The following is a 19,187-nucleotide window of genomic DNA, read 5'->3' on the forward strand; positions in this document are numbered from 1 at the left end:
GGGCACCTTGGTCTGGTTACATTCTATAAATTATTATTTTTCCTTCTTCTTTCATTTCTTTATAGTACAAAATCTGGGCCCACCTAACGCCGTTAAAACCAAGGGCAAACTGAAGTTTGAGGACAAAGTCACAAACCTAAAAAAACAAAATCACAATTAAAATTCCAACTAAGGACAAGAATATAATTATCCAAAACCAAAAAAAAGAAAAAAAAATTCCACATCTCATTTTATTTCTATCTATACGGATTCTCAAGACTGAACCTGTTTTTTTACACTTGATGCAACAGTAAGCCTTGGCCCAGCCCATTATTAGGCCAGGGCTTAGGTTGGGCCGAACAAGCTGGGCGAAATTGTTGGCCCATACAAAGGATGAGCCTGGTATAGATGGATAAGGGTTAATTGGGCCGGGATGAAGAAGGCCTGAAACAACGAAGTATGCCCCCCAGCCCATAAACCACAATCAAAACCATCAGCCCGGCCCAATTAACGCTGGCCCCCCGAACCGCTTGGCGGGAAACGCTGCCCTCGTTCCCGCCATTCCCCCCATCTTCCCGCCGCCGCCTCCCGCCATTTTACCCCCCACTTTCCCATCTCCTCCCTCTCAATCCCCTCCTCTCTCTCTCTCTGCTCTCTCTGCTCGCGCGGAAGCCATGGCGTCTCGCGGCGGTGGCGGCGGCGGCGACGGCAATTCCCCTCCTCCCTGTAAGATCCAACTGCGATTCTCTCCTCTGATTTTCTCCGGGTGAGGAAGATCTCACTATTTGGGTTTTTGGTTTTGCAGCCGTGTCGTCGCCGGATGTGCGACCGTCGAGCCCTCTCCCGGCGACCAACTCCTCCCCGCCTCAGTCGGGGCGGCGCGGCGGGGGGCGGCGCCGGCGTGGTTCCGCCAGCCCGTACCCGTCGTCCCCGTCCCTCGGCGGGTTCGAGACGCCGCCGCACCCGGGCCGCCGCACGCCCTCCGGCGGCGCGGCGGCGCGGCAGCAGCGGCAGAACTGGACGGGGGGGCGGTTCCCGCCGACCCCGTCCACCCCCATGTCCACCGACGACGTCCCGCTCTCCTCGGAGGCCGGGGACGAGGACACCCCCGAGACCGACGGCGGCGGCGGCGGCGGCGCGGGCGCCGACGCCACGCCGGTGTTCGTCTGGGGCACCAACATCAGCGTGCAGGACGTCAACGCCGCCATCCTCCGGTTCCTCCGCCACTTCCGCGACCCGCGCGACGCCGGCCGCGTCGACCCGGTCATGGACGAGGGCAAGTACATGCGCGCCATCCACCGCATCCTCGAGCTCGAGGGCGGGGAGTCGCTCGACGTCAACGCCCACGACGTGTTCGACCACGACCCGGACCTCTACGGCAAGATGGTCAGGTACCCGCTCGAGGTGCTCGCCATCTTTGACATCGTGCTCATGGACCTCGTCGCGCGCATCGAGCCCCTCTTCGAGAAGCACATCCAGACCAGGATCTACAACCTCAAGTCCTCGGTTTGCTTGAGGAATCTCAACCCTTCTGGTGATTGCGCACTGCTCTGCTCCTTTAGCTACTTGTGGTCGGCAATTCTTTTATATGATTTCTGATTTTGCGTTTCGTTGCAGATATCGAGAAGATGGTGTCCATCAAGGGTATGATAATTCGGTGCAGCTCGGTGATTCCAGAGCTCAAGGAGGCTGTGTTCCGCTGCTTGGTTTGCGGGTTCTACTCTGAGCCTGTAATGGTTGATCGAGGTATATATATATCAGAACTAATGTGGATACCTTTTTCACACTGCGTATTCCATATGCTCTTGTTTTAAGTGAACTTCAGGTGATCAATTAATCAGATTGCGAGCCTTAATTTTGCTCATAGAGAGTTACATATTGACAACTCATTGTTAACTTCATTTGTACAAATCATTCTTATCATGAAAGATGATAAATTCAAGCTTCATTTGACATGTTATATGTCATTACTATTATCATTTATGCATTTTCTTTTATTTTGTTTGCAAAAACTTTTCATTTTGTTGGGATACACAACATTTAGGAATTTTATTTATCATACCACATTGCTGAGGAACTGATAAATAGTGATACTAATTGAGTACGCAAATCAAACATCCATACTGCTATTGTCCAATCCAAGACTCCGACTTAGTCTGTCTGTCATAAAGTAACACTTTGCACTGTGGTAGTAATTGTAAGTAAAAACATGCTTATGTTCTTAACTTACATTATATTCTGGTGGTTAATGTTTGAAGAGATTGGTCATGCAGATCCTATGAAAACACATTAGTGGCCTAGTGGGAGTAATGACTAAAACTCCATCAGTTTCTGTTGTTTTATCATGTAACTAATTCACTCTATTTCTTAGGGAGGGTTACTGAGCCGCACATCTGTCAGAAAGAACAATGTAAAGCTACAAACTCTATGACTCTTGTGCATAACCGATGCAGGTAGCTATATCCTACTTGTAACCCCTTTTTCTTTATAGGATTTTTGACAGATATGTAGTCCTGACCTTTGGATGGAACATTTTATTTGTAACTAGGTTTGCAGATAAGCAGATCATAAAGTTGCAGGAAACACCAGATGAGATACCAGAAGGTGGCACTCCACATACTGTTAGTGTCTTGATGCACGATAAGCTTGTAGATGCTGGAAAGCCTGGAGACAGGGTTGAGGTTAGCAGTGAATCTTTGTTTGGTCATTAATACAAGAAAATAATTTTGTTTGTGGTTCTTATTCACATCGTAAAAATCTTGATTTTTTTCTTTGATTTATAGATAACTGGGATATACAGAGCCATGAGTATTAGAGTTGGCCCAACTCAGAGGACAGTGAAGTCGATTTTCAAGGTAGAGGATGTGCAATGTTATCCTACTTGCTATCTTAAATTCCTTTTCTGCACAGGAAAAAAGTTTTAAATTATCTACTCAAGCATCGTCTAACAGTTTTCTTTAATCAGACGTACATTGATTGCCTTCACATAAAGAAGACAGACAAGTCTAGACTTCATGTTGAGGACTCCATGGAAACTGATAACCCCAATGCTAACAAGACAACTGAAGATGATTTTCTCAGAGATAAGGTATCCCTCAATCACCTTACCTCTCTGGGATAGCACTAAGTGTAAATGTGTTTAACACTGTCCTTTCTGTATTGCAGGTTGAGAAATTAAAAGAGTTGTCAAAGTTGCCAGATATATATGACAGATTAACTAGGTCATTGGCTCCAAACATATGGGAGCTGGACGACGTTAAAAGGGGCCTCCTTTGCCAGGTAAGATCATCTATCTGTTTGAATGTTTTTGCACTAATAGCCTAGTATAACAAGCTCTTACTGTTGTGTCCAGCTTTTTGGTGGAAATGCTTTGAGGCTTCCTTCTGGAGCTAGTTTCCGAGGCGACATCAATATTTTGCTTGTTGGTGATCCTGGAACAAGTAAATCCCAGCTTCTCCAATACATGCACAAACTGTCTCCTCGTGGCATTTATACAAGTGGCAGAGGAAGTTCAGCTGTTGGCCTTACTGCATACGTTACCAAGGATCCTGAAACTGGTGAAACTGTAAGTCTACATGAATCCTTTATTTTCGCAACTTAATTTAACTCGTTTTAATGTAATCTGATTGATGACTTCAACCATGACATCTCATTTCAGGTTCTTGAGAGTGGAGCGCTTGTTTTGAGTGACAAAGGTGTTTGTTGTATTGATGAATTTGATAAGATGTCTGATAATGCTCGAAGCATGTTACATGAGGTCTCTTGTAATGCTGCGCCCCAGAATTTGTATCACACAGTACTATTTAGTCAATGCTAAACTGTCCTTTTTCAAAATATTGCAGGTGATGGAACAACAGACTGTCTCCATTGCCAAGGCTGGAATAATTGCATCTTTAAATGCCAGAACATCAGTTCTAGCATGTGCAAATCCTACTGAATCACGTTATAATCCAAGGCTCTCTGTGATTGACAATATCCATCTTCCTCCAACACTGCTTTCTAGGTGAGTGCAATGCAATGTGAATGAGCAATTCTTTCAGGACAAACAGATCAATAATAGAAGTGTTTTAACTCTTGATTGTTTTTATTTTTTTCAAATTCAGGTTTGACCTCATTTATCTGATATTGGACAAGGCAGATGAGCAAACTGATAGACGCCTGGCTAAGCATATTGTTTCGTTGCATTTTGAGAATCCAAACGTAAACACAACAACTCCTTTTCTTCCTGAAGTTTGTACTTTTTTACTTATTTGATATAAACTGCTAACCGTCTTGCAAATCAGAACACTGTTGTTAGCTTTAGCCTATTTCTTATTAATTGTGCATTCTTTCTGCTATCTAGATAGAGGAGCTCGAGGTCTTGGATTTGCCAACACTTGTAGCCTACATAAGTTATGCAAGGAAGCATATACAACCACAGTTATCTGATGAAGCTGCAGAAGAATTGACTCGCGGCTATGTTGAGATGAGGAAAAGAGGAAACAGCCCTGGTAGCAGAAAGAAGGTAGTGTAGGCTTTTTAATATGATATTTTTAGCCATTAAATGGTACAAGTGACTGATGCTTTTTTGCTTATTGTATAGGTCATAACTGCGACAGCTCGACAAATTGAGAGCTTGATTCGGCTCAGTGAAGCACTGGCCCGAATGCGATTCTCTGAAATGGTAATGATCATTCCTTATTCCTAGTTGTCTTGGCTTCACAGCATAATTCTGGTTACTTTGGTACTCATGATTTCATTCTTCACTTGTCTACAGGTTGAAGTACAAGATGTTGTAGAGGCCTTCAGGCTTCTCGAAGTTGCCATGCAGCAATCGGCAACTGATCATGCCACTGGTCAGACAATTCTGCTTAGCGCCATTTCCTATGCATTTTTTTCTTGTAACCATAACATAAAGTGCTGACATTTTTATCAATCAACCACTAAAGGTACAATCGATATGGATCTTATCATGACTGGAATATCTGCGAGCGAAAGGCAGAGGCGGGACAATCTCGTTGCAGCAACCCGCAACCTTGTGATGGAGAAAATGCAGCTTGGAGGGCCCTCAGTGCGAATGATTGAGGTAAAGAACCTTCAATTAGTGTCCTTTGTTCTCATCATTGTTTGCCAAACCAGTGGACTAAGTTATTCTTCCTGATTGATTTCGCAGTTGCTGGAAGAAATTAGGAAGCAGAGCTCTATGGAAGTTCATCTGCATGATGTAAGTTGGAGATCTAGTCTGCATTGCTTGCATTGACCTGATACCCTGGGAGGCTCTAACCCATTCCTGAATTTTCCATCTTCTCAGCTTCGCGGTGCTCTTGGCACTCTGATGACAGAGGGTGCCGTAGTCATCCATGGAGACAGCGTCAAGAGGGTCTGATGCCTTATTATTTGCGATCTCTCTAGCTAATGTTCTGATCCGTTGTTAGTGCTCTCAATTGGAGACTGCTTACACATCGGACTTATTGTCTAACTGTATAATTTTTAGATAATGTTTCTTGTTACGGTTGCTTACATGAAAACAAGCAAGTGTTAATCAGAGTTGTAATGTAATGCATCAGTTTCCTTTTAGTCAACTATATGTAGGCATGATGATTCATATTTGTATTTGTTCTACACATTCAGTTTCCAAATAGTTCTACCAGTATATTTGTTTACTTAAAGATCGTGGGAATGGTGGAGAGTTAGCCATGCCACGTCATTGTTTTTTTTCTAGAAAACACCTTCTTTTGCTGCTAATCACGTTTTAGTTCGAATTAATGCCATCCACTCGATCGCGGGATTAAGATCCATCCGGCCGTTCATGTGGCTGCTCATCCTGAGCCATAGGATCGGCGAAAGCATATTGGATGGTCCAGATTTTTTTTGAGCAGATCAAGAGAAGAAAACCCTAGCCGCACTCAGCCCAGCCCGGCCTCGCACTCTCTCACGCGCGCCGCCTCGCCCTCCTCGGCTATTCCTCCCCTCGCTTTGTGCCATCGTCGCCTCACCCTCCTCCTATTGTCGTTGCGCCGGCGCCGCCCTCCTTGCCAGTGGATCCAGCCATCCGGAGGAAGGAAGGGTCACGAGGCCATCAAGCCATCGCTGCCCTCTTCTCCCCTCTCATCTCCAGACCACTACCGCCTTCCTCTTCCTCTCCCTATCCTCGGTGAGCTACAGATCCGGTTTGGGGTCATTGGAATCGATGGTCTCGGCCTCCCCACTGGTGGATCCGATCACTGGAATCATCGGTGAGCTACAGGTCCGGTTTGGGGGTCAGCGGAATTGATGGTCTCGGCATCCCCACTGGTTGATCCGATCACTGGAGTCACTTGCGGCCATTGGTTTCCTTTCTGGTGAATCCTTTTGATACCCTTTCAGCCACAATCGTTTTGTGCATACATTTAGCACAAAATCCACAAGGTAAGGCAATGGTTTTGACTCGCCATTGAGCATTTGCATTGCGTTTGCTGGTGTTTTTACATAATCCCCCATCTTGCCTTAGGTTCTGTGGAGAAACTGATGGGCTAGGATGAGGTGTAGGTCACAGATTACAGAGAAGACGACTTCCATGCTGCGCATCTACCGTCATGCTGAGCAAGCTATCTTGCTTTCTCCTCTCTTAAGCAGGGCTGCGAGATTTAGATTATGTTGAGTTTTTCTTGAGTTCAGATTATTTCATATGAATTTAGCTATCAGAAGTTCCATGGTTATTGGTTTTGTTGCTGCATTGTATGACACCCCTTGATAGAATGACATCAGGAAGAAAAAAGAAAACCATGCTAGGTATTACTACAAGGCTATAAGTATAAAGATTATATGTTATATGAGAGCATTCTACAAACAGGATATGCAATGGAAGGATATTCTTTTTATTAGCAGTGCTTAGGTACCAGCCAATAGCCCAGTACTGACATCAAAAGCCCTAGCTCTGATACTGGGAGCATAACACTTCGATAGACGGTGTGCAAATCCTTTATTGATGTCTAATTTGTTGCAACAAAATTATTACTACTTCACCGGATTTATGTGGTTTGTTGTGTTGGTCCAGTTCAACAAAGAAAGTTGGTAATTAAGATCATGGACGAAATGAAGCTTATGGTTGTTTTTTCATTGCTTGGTGGTGTTTCAGACAACTCAACCTGCTGCCACATATCCATAAACAAAACATTCCGACAGGTAGTTATTTAATACTATCCTACAAACTTACATTCTGCCAAAAAAAAAAAACTTTCAGCATGCCTGATATTTTTATAATTTAATGTGTAAATGTTGAAGAGTGCAAGCATCTAATTTTCTCCTCTGCCTTGACACAAGAGTTTAGGCCTCTAGAATGTCCTAGCAGCACTGAAAATACTCTATGCATATAAATTTTCTATGTTGCAAGTCACCAGTTATGCCAGTTTGCTTCTGGTTATGTCCACAACATATTCAATGTTGCAAAATAAGTATAATGCAGCTATGCTTCAGGTTACAGCTTCCAATCTGCATCTTTTAATATTACATTTAACTATTTCATTTTGTCAACATCGTTTAAACTGTTTTTTTCCCTTTTCCTAAGTAGTGAGTTGATACTATTCCAGTTGGGTAATCACATATGCGTCGTGCCTACTTCTACATTTGATTATTAGACCATGGTTTGAAATGCTATTTACTTGCTTACTTCTACATTTAAATTATCAGGAATTGTGTTCAGGTTTGTATAATTTAAGGTTCGCGTAATTTAATGCACCTCAAAATTTAGGTATTTTCTTCTAAAAATAACATTCTGCCAAGTCAGGGATTTGGGATGGTAGTTTGCAGTTTGCTCATGTCCATACTCACTATTGTATCTTTACCCTTTACACAAAGTTCCATTATCACATAGTACTATGCGCAATACAATTAATTGCCTACATTTTGCTTTGTACTTCCTCCGTCCCATAAAAAACCAAATCCTAGGATGAATATGGACATAGTGTTTTTATGAGACGGAGGGAGTATAAATTAAGACTATCATTTTACTGCAGTTAGCCTGCATTCAGATTTAAAGATTTAACACCAAATCTTTCGTGTGCACCCGCATACCACATTCTGACATGTCAGATCATTAACACTGTCAATTGTTTTACTTCATTTTTTCTGCAAATAATATTGTGTTAATAAAATGTTTTTGTGTAATAGAGTTAATAAAATGTTAACCTTCAAAATAATACATAATAATTGTATATGGTGTAGATTAATTGATATTTTGCCTTTGCAGATACAACCAAAAGAGATTATGGAGGATAAGATATCTTTATTTGTTTTTGGCAAAAGATGCAGTTGAGCTCAACTACATTATCTCCTCTGCAATAATTGTTTTTAGTACCATCCTGTATTCCAAGCATCCGTCCAATGTCATAGATGTTAGTATTGTACTATTGGTAAGTGAGAATTACCCAAGCCTTATTTTGTTGGCCTACGAATTACTTATATATATGACATTGTTGAAGCTGCAAATTTGATTAGAGCTCTACTAGGTTTCAAGTTAGTCCATAGGTGTAATGAAATAAGGTTTTGCCATCCTATACAACATGCTTTAAGATATTCTGACATATTGTTAGTTGTGGAACTGTTTCTGTGATTGCCGCCTGTCACAATTTGACTCCATATTTATGTCAATGGATGAAGCAATTATATTTTGATTTTGATTTTGATTTAGTTGCTTGGCCATTCAAGCTAATGAGCTATATCATTGTTTAAGGATTTGTGTTGCCCATTTTCCACTATAGGTGAAGTTTATCTGAAACTTAATTGCTTTAGTACCATTTCCAAGTAGGTTGTTTGGGCCATGATCTAATTCTCTTTCCAATTTGTTGATAAGCCAGTAAACAAAAACAATCAGAGGTCTATACGATTTGGAATTTTCAGCCATGTTGAGTTGAAATGGTATTTTTCTCATAAATTGTAACGATGTCTTACAACATTTAAATGTTACAATAGAATTGTGATATGTGTTATATCTCATTAGTTTGTTTGAATACCTTAAGCTTATTTTGATTCCTTCTTTATTTACACGCAGCGTAGCGCGTGCCTATTGCTAGTTAGGCTGATAGCAGCAAGCCCTGCAGCATAAATCTATTATCATATTTTGTGGTGGGCTTATGCTATCGCGCGTACGCTGAATGTGGTATTTAATAGTACGCTATAGGTTTTGTTGGGACTCTGAAATCTTAGAAGTTTTTTAGTATTAGCTCATTTCCTGTGAAATTTCACAAAATTTCTGATGAAAATATAAGTATATGTGATATAATTTATTTTATACATTAATAATGATATCAAACATGTAAACTAGCATAACCAAATCATGTATACGAGACTACACATGAATGTACAGAACATGATGGAAATGTACTGATGATTCTAGTTCTGGTGCATTATGGAAGGCCAGCGAGCAATCATGCAATGCGCTTCCATAAAAACTTTATTAGCACATCGACGATTTAGTTCTGGTGCATTGTGGAACACAACGAGCAATAGTGTGAAGCGTTTCCATAAAAACTTTTAGTGCCTTCTCCTGATGTAGGACGTCCAAGGTGAAGGCTCAGAAACTTGCATTCCCGCGCTTCCATAAAAACTTTTAGTGCCTTCTCCTTATGCAGGACGTTCAAGGTGAAGGATAAGAAACTTGCATTCCTGATCGCCAGTGAGCGGGACAAAGTACGCTACGAGTAACGACGCAATATAGAGGAGGCAAACCCTCTTTTTTTTTCGTGTATGTTCCGTGCAGATGGCGACTTGATTTATATAGAGTTAATACGGCACATGATCAAAATGTCTACATGATCTCCACAACGCGTGAACAAATTTGATTAGTCACACGTAAATTATCCGAACTCCACACCGTTCCACGCACTAGATAACTCGGTGTGTTTCCAAAAAACTAGGGTTCTAAAAGCAAACATCGATTTTCATAGCAAAATAAAACTACAAAAGTAGTCGCATCTACGCAAGCATGAGGAGAGAGCCAATTTTTGTGGGCCATTCACAATCATTTCATGTACACACGCCGCTCGAACACGGGCAGGCAACGCGAGCGAGCGCACGCGTGTTTCTCTAGTTCTCTCCACCACACATACCTCAAGTGGCTAGGAAATCACTCTCCCTTTAAAAAAAAATCTCCATCTCGTGAAATAAGCAAAGTAGTATGGAAGGTTCACATGCAACCACTTCCCATGAGTTCCCATGAGGTAGAGCTTTGTGATTTTTTCTAGAAATTATTCTCCATATGGGCTAAAGCACATCCTACAGTTCCAACATTTTCTCCATTCTAAGGGTGGAATGAAGGCATTATCATGTTTGATAGGTGGGACATTCTAGCATTTATCATTTGTCTTAAACTAAATTCACTTCTCAATCTGTAAATTAGGAAATTTTATTTCTTAAATATTACTCTAAACTTTCGCAATGTTTAGTTCCAAAATATTTTTTCAAACTTCCAACTTTTCCATCACATCCAAACTTTCTTACACACACAAACTTCCAACTTTTCCGTCACATCGTTCCAATTTTAACCAAACTTTCAATTTTGGTGTAAACTAAACACACCATTTAATTGAAAGTCCATCTGGCACTTGAATTTAAAACTGGAAATAAGCCATCCCAAAACTATAGAATAACATTCATACAACACCATAAAGTGGTTTTGCAAAGTGGTTTTTACGTAAGTTACATATACGTTGGTTGACTACATCACATATGCATTAAACGCATATGTTAAAATCTTCACCTAAATCTTTTATTTCTACCGTATTTTTTTTCTCTGGTTTACAAATGAATGTTGATATAAAACTGGCAAAAATATTAATATAGAGTATAAATTGATGACCGATGATTGATGATACGTAAACATGCTACATTAGTTACTCAAAACCCCTCATTTCAGATTTTAAATACGCAAAACTATTGTCCAAAACCATCTTAGGGGTAACATGATTACCTGGTATCGTAAAGTTGGGGTTAGACATTCGGTTTTCAAGTTAATTAAGGGTGCTATACGAACTTTAAGAAGTTATATGGACTTTTTCCTTAGTATACTACCAACACATCACTGCCACTTTGACATTATATTAATCGCATCCGAGAAATGAAGTTGTTTTGCCCAGTAAGTACTTAGAGGAAATATTTCAAAAAGGACAATAGGTAGAAAACAAATTCGTCAAGAGGTCGATTGAAGCTAATTAACAACGGTTTAGCTGAATGTGGGAAAAGAACAAATGCGGACCTTCGAAACTATTTCCAAGACCTGTTGATTTGATGTGAATTGGTTGGCATCAGGTTTCGCAAAAATAAATAAAATAAATATAAAAAGGATGGCCTAAGCAAACTATAGTCCAAAATAAAATAGTACAAAGAGGAGGACAATAGGGAAAACTTGATTGTACATGTTTGCTTATATCTTTGCCAAAGAGGGAACTGTACATGGGCATAGGCTTTGAGCTCTAAAATTTTTACAGGTAGGGCTGCTGATGCCATTCTTATTTTGGATCTATGTATCTCTACAACTTCATTTCTGACAGCATATATATGGCCTGTTTGGGAGAGGTTAAGATTCTAAGAAGCAGCTGGTTGATAGCTAGCTTCTGAGAATCTGGAAAAACTGGGTTTCTCAGCTTCTGGCTTCTAATTCATTTTCTGGATTTCACAACTACAGCTTCTCAGAAGCTGAACCAAAAGCTGGACTATTTGGGGGAGCTTCTAATTCTGGGAGAAGCTGCAGCAGCTAGAAGCTCCCCCAAACAAGCCCATAGACACTTAGCTAAATTTACATCTAACTATAATTAGATGCAATCGATAAAATATTAATTATAGATAATTCATTAAGGGCCTCTTTGAAATGGAGGATTAGCAAAGGAATTTTGGAGGATTCGTTTTCCTAAGTATTTTTTTTCCTATAGATCCTTTGATTCATAGGAAAAGGATAGGAAATATTTCCATATGATTGCATTCCTATGGTCAATTCCATAGGAAAATAAGCAAGAGGTTTGATCTCTTGTGAAACTTTCCTTTGTTGAGTGTTTCCTGTGGTGTAATCAAAGGGTTCTTTTATCTGTTTCCCGTGTTCTCAATTTCCTGTAGAACTGGAAAAACATACTACTTCAATTCCTATGTTTTTTCTATCATACGTTTTAAAGAGGGCCTAAACTATACTACATTTATTTTTTAATAGATGATGTTGTTGGCTTTTTGTCACACTTTTGATCATTCGTCTTATTAAAAAATTTACATAATTATAATTTATTTTGTTGTGAGTTGTTTTATCGTGCAAAGTACTTTAAGTATAATTATATCTTATACTTTTGCATAATTTTTTTAATAAGATAAATGATCAAATATGTGTTCAAAAGTCAACGGGATCATCTATTAAAAAACGGATGGAATATTTAGCTGTGATGAAGGAGATTAATAAAAACCAAGTTGCAGCTCGATCTATATACGTTTGTAGTACTGGATTAGTGTGTGCATGCATGTGTGAGTGCCAATGTTTATATATACTATATTTTTTCAAAAAAGAAAATAAATCCAATAAATAATAGAACTGAATTTTCTGTAGTTTCTCTTCCGATAAAATTACTCCATACAAGTCTTATATTCATTTCAGTTAATTTATAGAAGTTGATTTATTCAAGACATGAGGGAGCTCCGAGTAACGTACATTGAACCGTACGTAACAACTGGTATATATAGCGACATAACATGTCAGTTATCCATGCAGTGCCAACCAACTATATATGATGCATGCGTATATGGTTACAAATCGATCACGAACAACGGATCAAGACACTGGTGGAGAAACCTTCTTTAGGCCCGGTTCGTAACCCCTCTATAGTCCCGGTTTTCAAATCGGGACTACCAATCCGGGACTAAAGATCGTTATCTTTAGTCCACCAACCGGGACTAAAGATGGGTTAGCCACGTGGCCGACTTAGCCATCTTTCGTCCCGGTTGGTAACGGACTAAAGATCGAGCACCTTTATATATATATATATATATATATATATATATATATATATATATATATATATATATATATATATATATATATATATATATATATATATATATATATATATATATATATATATATATAGGACACTCATATGGGGCACCATGGTGCCCGGGCACCATGGTATCTAATGTATATATATATATATACATATATGTATACATATACATATATATATACATATATACATATACATATATGTATATGTATGTATACATATACATATATGTATATGTATGTATACATATACATATATGTATATGTATGTATATATATACATATATATACACATATATATATACATATATATACATATATATATACATATATATATATATATATATGTGGATGTATGTATGTATGTATGTATATATGTATATATATGTGTATGTATATATATATATATATATATATGTATGTATGTATATATTAAAGCACTTAATATTTTATGTGCATATATGACCAAAATATATATTTGCACTAAAGTAAATGTGTACATATATAAAAATAGACATGTATGAATTACAATTCATTATGTCCTAGCTAGCTACGACTTCGACGTAGTAATCGTTATCTCAGAAGCTAACGACTTATGAATTGTATTTCCGTCATAGTAGAATTCACCCTCGGGATCAAGGACTTGTTCGTTGATGAATCCCATGAGTTGTTCTTGAACCGCCGCGATAAATTCCTTGTGTGTGAGGTTATCCCTCATGTGAATAACCTATAAATGTATGAAATTAATTAGTAAATAACAAATCGATACGTACGCAATGAAATTTTGAATTTATTTATACGTACATTGAGCTCTCTTGTGGTGTAGATTTGGGTTGTAAGGCAGTGGCAATACTCGCATACGTAGTAGCCGCACAAGTTAGTTCCCTGGTCTTGCTTTGCACACTATATATACATGACAAACGGCAAGAGATTTAATTAATATACATTTATATTTGAGTTAGAGATTCAATATAAATGTAGAGCATGTACTCGCAGGAAATTTGAACCTCTGCCTAAGTTTTTCTTTCCAATTGTTGCAGACCAAATGACGGAACCGATACCAAGCCCTACATGGAGTTTAAAGCTATGATTCGTAGTAGCAATTAATAGCAAAATTCGTAATAACATTGGAACTTATGACATTACCTGTCTATAAGTTCAAAAACCTTGTCAAAAGTAGACTCTTTTTTATTCATTGAGTCATAGACATTGACTCTGCATGCCTCCAAGTCGAAGAGTAAAAGGACCCAGTGGAATCTACAATGTGCGTGAGATGCATGACATATGAAACACTTAGCATGTATGTACGGGAATGGAATTTGTTCGGAAGACAGTAAAAACTAACTCTGTGTCGTACGGCAATAGTATGAACGTCTTGGAATGCTGCTCCTTTAGGAGATGGACGAGATTGTCCTCTGTGGCTTGTGGCTTGCAGATACTTGGTGATCATTTCGACGTTTACTTTCCAAGGGTCGATGAATCCAGTATCGAAAACCCCCCCGCCGTCGGGCTCTTTGAATCTCCATTCTATAATGATATATATAGTGTACTTATATACAAGGACCTAATTAAAGGAAACGTAATAAGAAATCTAACTGAACGATACTTACAAAATCCAACAACTCAGAAGAGAGACGTCGAGGGCGTCCAGCTGGTATAGTTCGTAGATACCCTTGAAATTGATCCAGAGAACATCTTCTCCTTGCAAGAAGTCCGTGTGCTTGATCCTCGCTCTGATCATCTCTCTACCGGTGGCGCTCATTTCCGCACTCATTTCCATGTACAGTTGATGGAATTTGTACATCTGTGTCGGTAGGGACTGCAGCTGCTCAGGCTTCACAAGCGGTTTACCGAGTTCGTATTGGTATTTCACTTCCGCCTTTGGGATTGGTGCGCCGCTAAGCAATTGAGCCCTAGTTAGCCCGGTGTCAGAAATAAATTCTTTTATTCCAATTTCTTCCCCGGTCATCAACGGCTCGACCTCCTGGTTTGGTTGCTCTCCAAGCTGAGGGACTGGTTTGGACTTTCCATAATATGCTTTCTTAAGTGTTCGCTCATAGTCCGTTAGCTTTATGACCTCCTTGGCTGGTGCAGACATACTCCTGAAGAAGTTCTTGGCACTCGGGTCTATAGGAATCTTCTTTTCTGGACTCCGAGGCTTCACTTGCTTCTTCACTTTTGCTGCCACATAACCGTCAAGCTCCTCTTGCATGCAATCGTACGGCGGCACCTTGTTTTCTGCGGCGTCAACTTTCATCTTCTTCGTTGCCCTTGTGCGGGCAGGCGGTGGAGCTTGGTGAGACCTTGACTTGGAAGGTGCCGGACGAGGAGCCTGAGGAGGACACGACGCATGAGCTTGAGGAGGAGTCGGTGCAGGAGCCTGAGGAGGAGACGGTGCAGGAGCTTGACGAGGAGACGGTGCAGGAGCCTGAGGAGGAGATGGTGCACGAGACGCCGCTTGTCTCCCAGGGAGGATGTTGTACCACTTGCGCCATAGTATAATGGCGTGGCTTGTGTCTCGTAGATGCGTCTCACCGTCTCCTCCAGGGTAGTCCAACTCGAGGTCCTCGTACACGGCTTCCACCAGCTCAACTTCGACCCTCGAGTATCCTGCTGGAATCGGCCTGCAGTGGTAAGTCCCTCAAGGGTCCGTTGGGATGGCCATTCCCGACGCCACCTTCACGTGTTGAGAGGTTATCTATTAGTAATCAACCTAAGTAGCAACTTGCAGAATGTGCAAGTCAAAAATCATAAAACTACGAGCATACCTTGATTGATAAGTTCTTGAAGGGAATATGCAGCTCACATGGTGTCCGCTGCGTGATTTCATCAACGGGGCAGGTGGTTTCGTCCTGAATTTGCATGGCGTCCATGCTCTGTGATCCTACCTGCCCGTTGAGGCGCAACTGCTTCGATTGCCTGAGGGGCTGACCATTACAGGAGGAATGTACGGCTGGGGATCCTGGCACTGATGTGCGGCCATGCATTCATCGACCTTCCTTGCCACCTCCTCTTGCATGCTGAGATCGTAGCTCGATACCCTGTACTCAAGATCTGCAATCTTCGCCTCGGTATCTCTCTTGCTCCTCATCCGACTCCTGTACGTGTGGATGTCTTCCTTGAATCCAATCTTCCAAGGAACCACGCCTTTCCCTCGCGTTCGTCCTAGATGCTCGGGAGTCTGCAGGGCGAGTGACAGCTCGTCCTTCTCTTTGTCGGGTCGAAACGTGCCCTGAGAAGAGGTTTCCACTACGTCCGTTAGTCGACTTGCAGCATCGCGTATCTGATCACTGAACACTAGGGAGCCATCAACGGGGTTAAGCGTTCCACCGTGAGCATAGTGCCAGAACTTCGATCGATTCGGCCATTTAGCGGTGGCCGGTTCGATACCCCTCTCAATCAAGCTTGCCTCCATCTCCTCCCACTTTGGCATTGCGACGCTATAGCCGCCTGACCCCAAGTGGTGATGGTACTTCTTCTTGGCAGCATTTTCTTTGTTTCTGTCCATCATCGCTTGCCCTTGTTGCCCTGTCTTATAAGCAACGAACTCGTCCCAGTGATCCCTTAGCTTCGGGAATGTGTTGAAGTTCGGTGTCTGCCCCTTCAGGATGTATTTATGGTAGAGATCTCCCTTGAATCTCTGGAACTGTTCTGCCATTTTCTTTAGAGTCCACCTTTTCATTATGTTCTCTGTACCCGCAGGAAGGGTGAACGTCTCGAGCATTGTGGTCCACAGCATCTCTTTCTCCGAATCTAGGACAAACCTGTCGTGATCTCCGCGTGCCCTTGTTCTGCGCCAGTACACCATACTGACAGGCACGTTATCCCTCACAACCCAACCGTTGTGTCGTACGTAATTCTTGGCTGCTTCTGCCGGGGCACTAGGTCGGCCGTCTTCGTCCACCTCAGTTATGATGTGCCGACCCTCTATATCTTCTTCGCGGCACCTCGTTGTCCGCGTGCCCTCTTCTGTCCAGCGGAGGGTTGACTTCCACTAGCATCCGCTACCTCGTTCCCCTCCTCAGTACCCTCCTCTGTCCCCTCTGCATTCCTCTCCACGTTCCCCTCGTTCACCTCCTCGTTCAAGTACTGATTTGGATCCTCGTTCCCCTCTTCTTCATTCCAGTACTAGCTGCTTCCCTCTGCGATCAACCATCTGTTCATACAAGAAATATTTCCATATATAATATTAAATCTGTAGTAATCATATGCTAACTCTAGTAATCATATATTAAAACTCTAGTAATCTTATATTAAAACTATAATAATCCCATATGGTAACTCTAAATAATCATATTCTAGCTCTAATAATCATAAATGAAAACTCTAACAATCATATGCTAACTCTAAGAATCATATTAAATTTGTAGTAATCATATGCTAACTCTAGTAATCATATATTAAAACTCTAATAATCTTATATTAAAACTATAATAATCTCATGTGGTAACTCTAAATAATCATATTCTAGCTCTAATAATCATAAATGAAAACTCTAATAATCATATGCTAAATCTAAGAATCATATTAAATCTGTAGTAATCATATGCTAACTCTAGTAATCATATATTAAAACTCTAATAATATTATATTAAAACTATAATAATCTCATATGGTAATTCTAAATAATCATATTCTATCTCTAATAATCATATGCTAGATCTAACAATCATATTAAATCTCTAATAATCATATGCTAACTCTAGTAATCATATATTACATCACTTGCCTGCGCAAATTCCTCCAAGGGCTATCTACCACTTAGTCTTGAGAGACGACGACGACGTCTTTTCTGCAACATGCAAAAAAAAAGTATTAGTCTAAATGCAAAGGAACATATTTTGATTAGTGCATGATAGATTAAACTAGGTCGGAGGGGAGTAGAAGTCTAGGTTCATGGTTTCATTCGCGTTCGTTCGTGTTCGTTCACGTTCGTTCACGTTTTGTTCACGTTTGTTCGGCATTCGTTCACGTTCGTTCACGTTTCATTCACGTGTCGTCCGCGTTTGTTCCCGTTTCGTTCACGTTTCGTTCGCGTTCGTTCTCGTTTCATTCGCGTTGCGTTCACGTTCGTTCGCGACTGCTTGGGCAGAGGCAGTGGCGGCTTCGGCGGTGGCGTGGCGCGGCGGCTTCGGCGGTGGCGTGGCGCGGCGGTGGCAGCATTGGCGTCACGCGACAGCGGTGGCCTGGCGCGGCAGCGGCGGGGCCATCGGCAGTGGCGGCGACGTCGTGGCGCGGCGGCGGTGGCATCATCGCGCGGCGGCGTGGCCGTCGGCAGGGGCGGCGCGCGGCGTCGAGGCGCGGCGATGGCGGCGTGGCGCGGCGGCGGCGGCGGCGGCGGCATGGGCGTCGATGGCGGTTTGGAGAGAGAGAGAGAGAGCGCGCCTCACCCCCGAGATTCGTCGGCGGCGGTTGGTGAAAACAACCGGGACTAAAGATATCTTTAGTCCCGGTTGGTGGCTACAACCGGGACTAAATATCTAATCTTTAGTCCCGGTTGTTAACAACCGGGAATAACCGGGACTGAAGATTAGATATTTAGTCCCGGTTGTAGCCACCAACCGGGACTAAAGCCCTTTTTCCGCTATTTCCAAATTCCTTTTTAAACCGGTTAGGGTTAAGAACCGGGACTAAAGATAATAACAATGCATATTTAATCTCATTACATATAGGTTATCTAAAAGAGTAAATAATGCATTAAATTGATTTAAAGTCACAAAATTTATGATAAAACCTTTAAAATATATTAAGTGGATAATATATAATTAGCATATGATTTAAAATTGTTAAAAATTCTAATAATCATATATAATAAGCATATGCATGATTTAAAATTGTTAAACATTCTAATTATCATATAGTATTAGCATATGCATGATTTAAATTTGTTAAACATTCTTATTATAATATGTAAATACCACATGCATGATTTAAAATTGTTAAAAATTGTAATAATCATATATAATAAGCATATGCATGATTTAGAACTTTTAAAAATTCTAATAATCATACATAATTAACATATGCCATATAACAATTGATTTATATGGATATTCAATACATCCAAAACAGTTTACATCGTGTACACAACAATTACGGCAATACATGTCGGCACCCGGGGATTGAATTCCCGAATACCTGGAGCGTACACTGTACTAGTCCCATGATCAGTGGCTAGTACACGCATCCACAACATTGTTATCACATCCATACAACATAC

General features: G+C 41.0%; 2 protein-coding genes and 1 long non-coding RNA gene across 3 annotated transcripts; 2 read left to right on the plus strand and 1 right to left on the minus strand.

Moving 5' to 3' along the window:
• Nucleotides 1-628: 628 nt before the first annotated feature.
• LOC107275673 (DNA replication licensing factor MCM4-like) lies at nucleotides 629-5,541 on the plus strand. The gene is made up of 18 exons (NM_001425670.1): nucleotides 629-705; nucleotides 785-1,513; nucleotides 1,597-1,725; nucleotides 2,351-2,432; nucleotides 2,528-2,660; nucleotides 2,763-2,834; nucleotides 2,945-3,067; nucleotides 3,145-3,258; nucleotides 3,332-3,544; nucleotides 3,638-3,736; nucleotides 3,822-3,982; nucleotides 4,083-4,179; nucleotides 4,322-4,483; nucleotides 4,562-4,642; nucleotides 4,736-4,814; nucleotides 4,908-5,044; nucleotides 5,132-5,182; nucleotides 5,270-5,541. Exons 1-18 carry the CDS (start codon nucleotides 654-656, stop codon nucleotides 5,342-5,344), a joined length of 2,589 nt encoding a protein of 862 aa, NP_001412599.1. The 5' UTR covers nucleotides 629-653; the 3' UTR covers nucleotides 5,345-5,541.
• Nucleotides 5,542-5,871: 330 nt separating this feature from the next.
• On the plus strand, nucleotides 5,872-8,536 carry LOC136357232 (uncharacterized). The gene is made up of 4 exons (XR_010742431.1): nucleotides 5,872-6,366; nucleotides 6,449-6,906; nucleotides 6,995-7,122; nucleotides 8,186-8,536. It is a non-coding gene; the product is annotated as an uncharacterized lncRNA (long non-coding RNA).
• Nucleotides 8,537-13,963: 5,427 nt separating this feature from the next.
• On the minus strand, nucleotides 13,964-17,102 carry LOC112939573 (uncharacterized). Its single transcript, XM_066306717.1, has 2 exons — nucleotides 14,114-17,102; nucleotides 13,964-14,034 (listed from the first exon to the last, which is right to left on the minus strand). Exon 1 carries the CDS (start codon nucleotides 16,773-16,775, stop codon nucleotides 15,852-15,854), a length of 924 nt encoding a protein of 307 aa, XP_066162814.1. The 5' UTR covers nucleotides 16,776-17,102; the 3' UTR covers nucleotides 13,964-14,034; nucleotides 14,114-15,851.
• Between the last annotated feature and the right edge of the window lie 2,085 nt (nucleotides 17,103-19,187).

This window comes from Oryza sativa, chromosome 1, assembly GCF_034140825.1.
Source record: "Oryza sativa Japonica Group chromosome 1, ASM3414082v1".
NCBI lineage: Eukaryota > Viridiplantae > Streptophyta > Magnoliopsida > Poales > Poaceae > Oryza > Oryza sativa.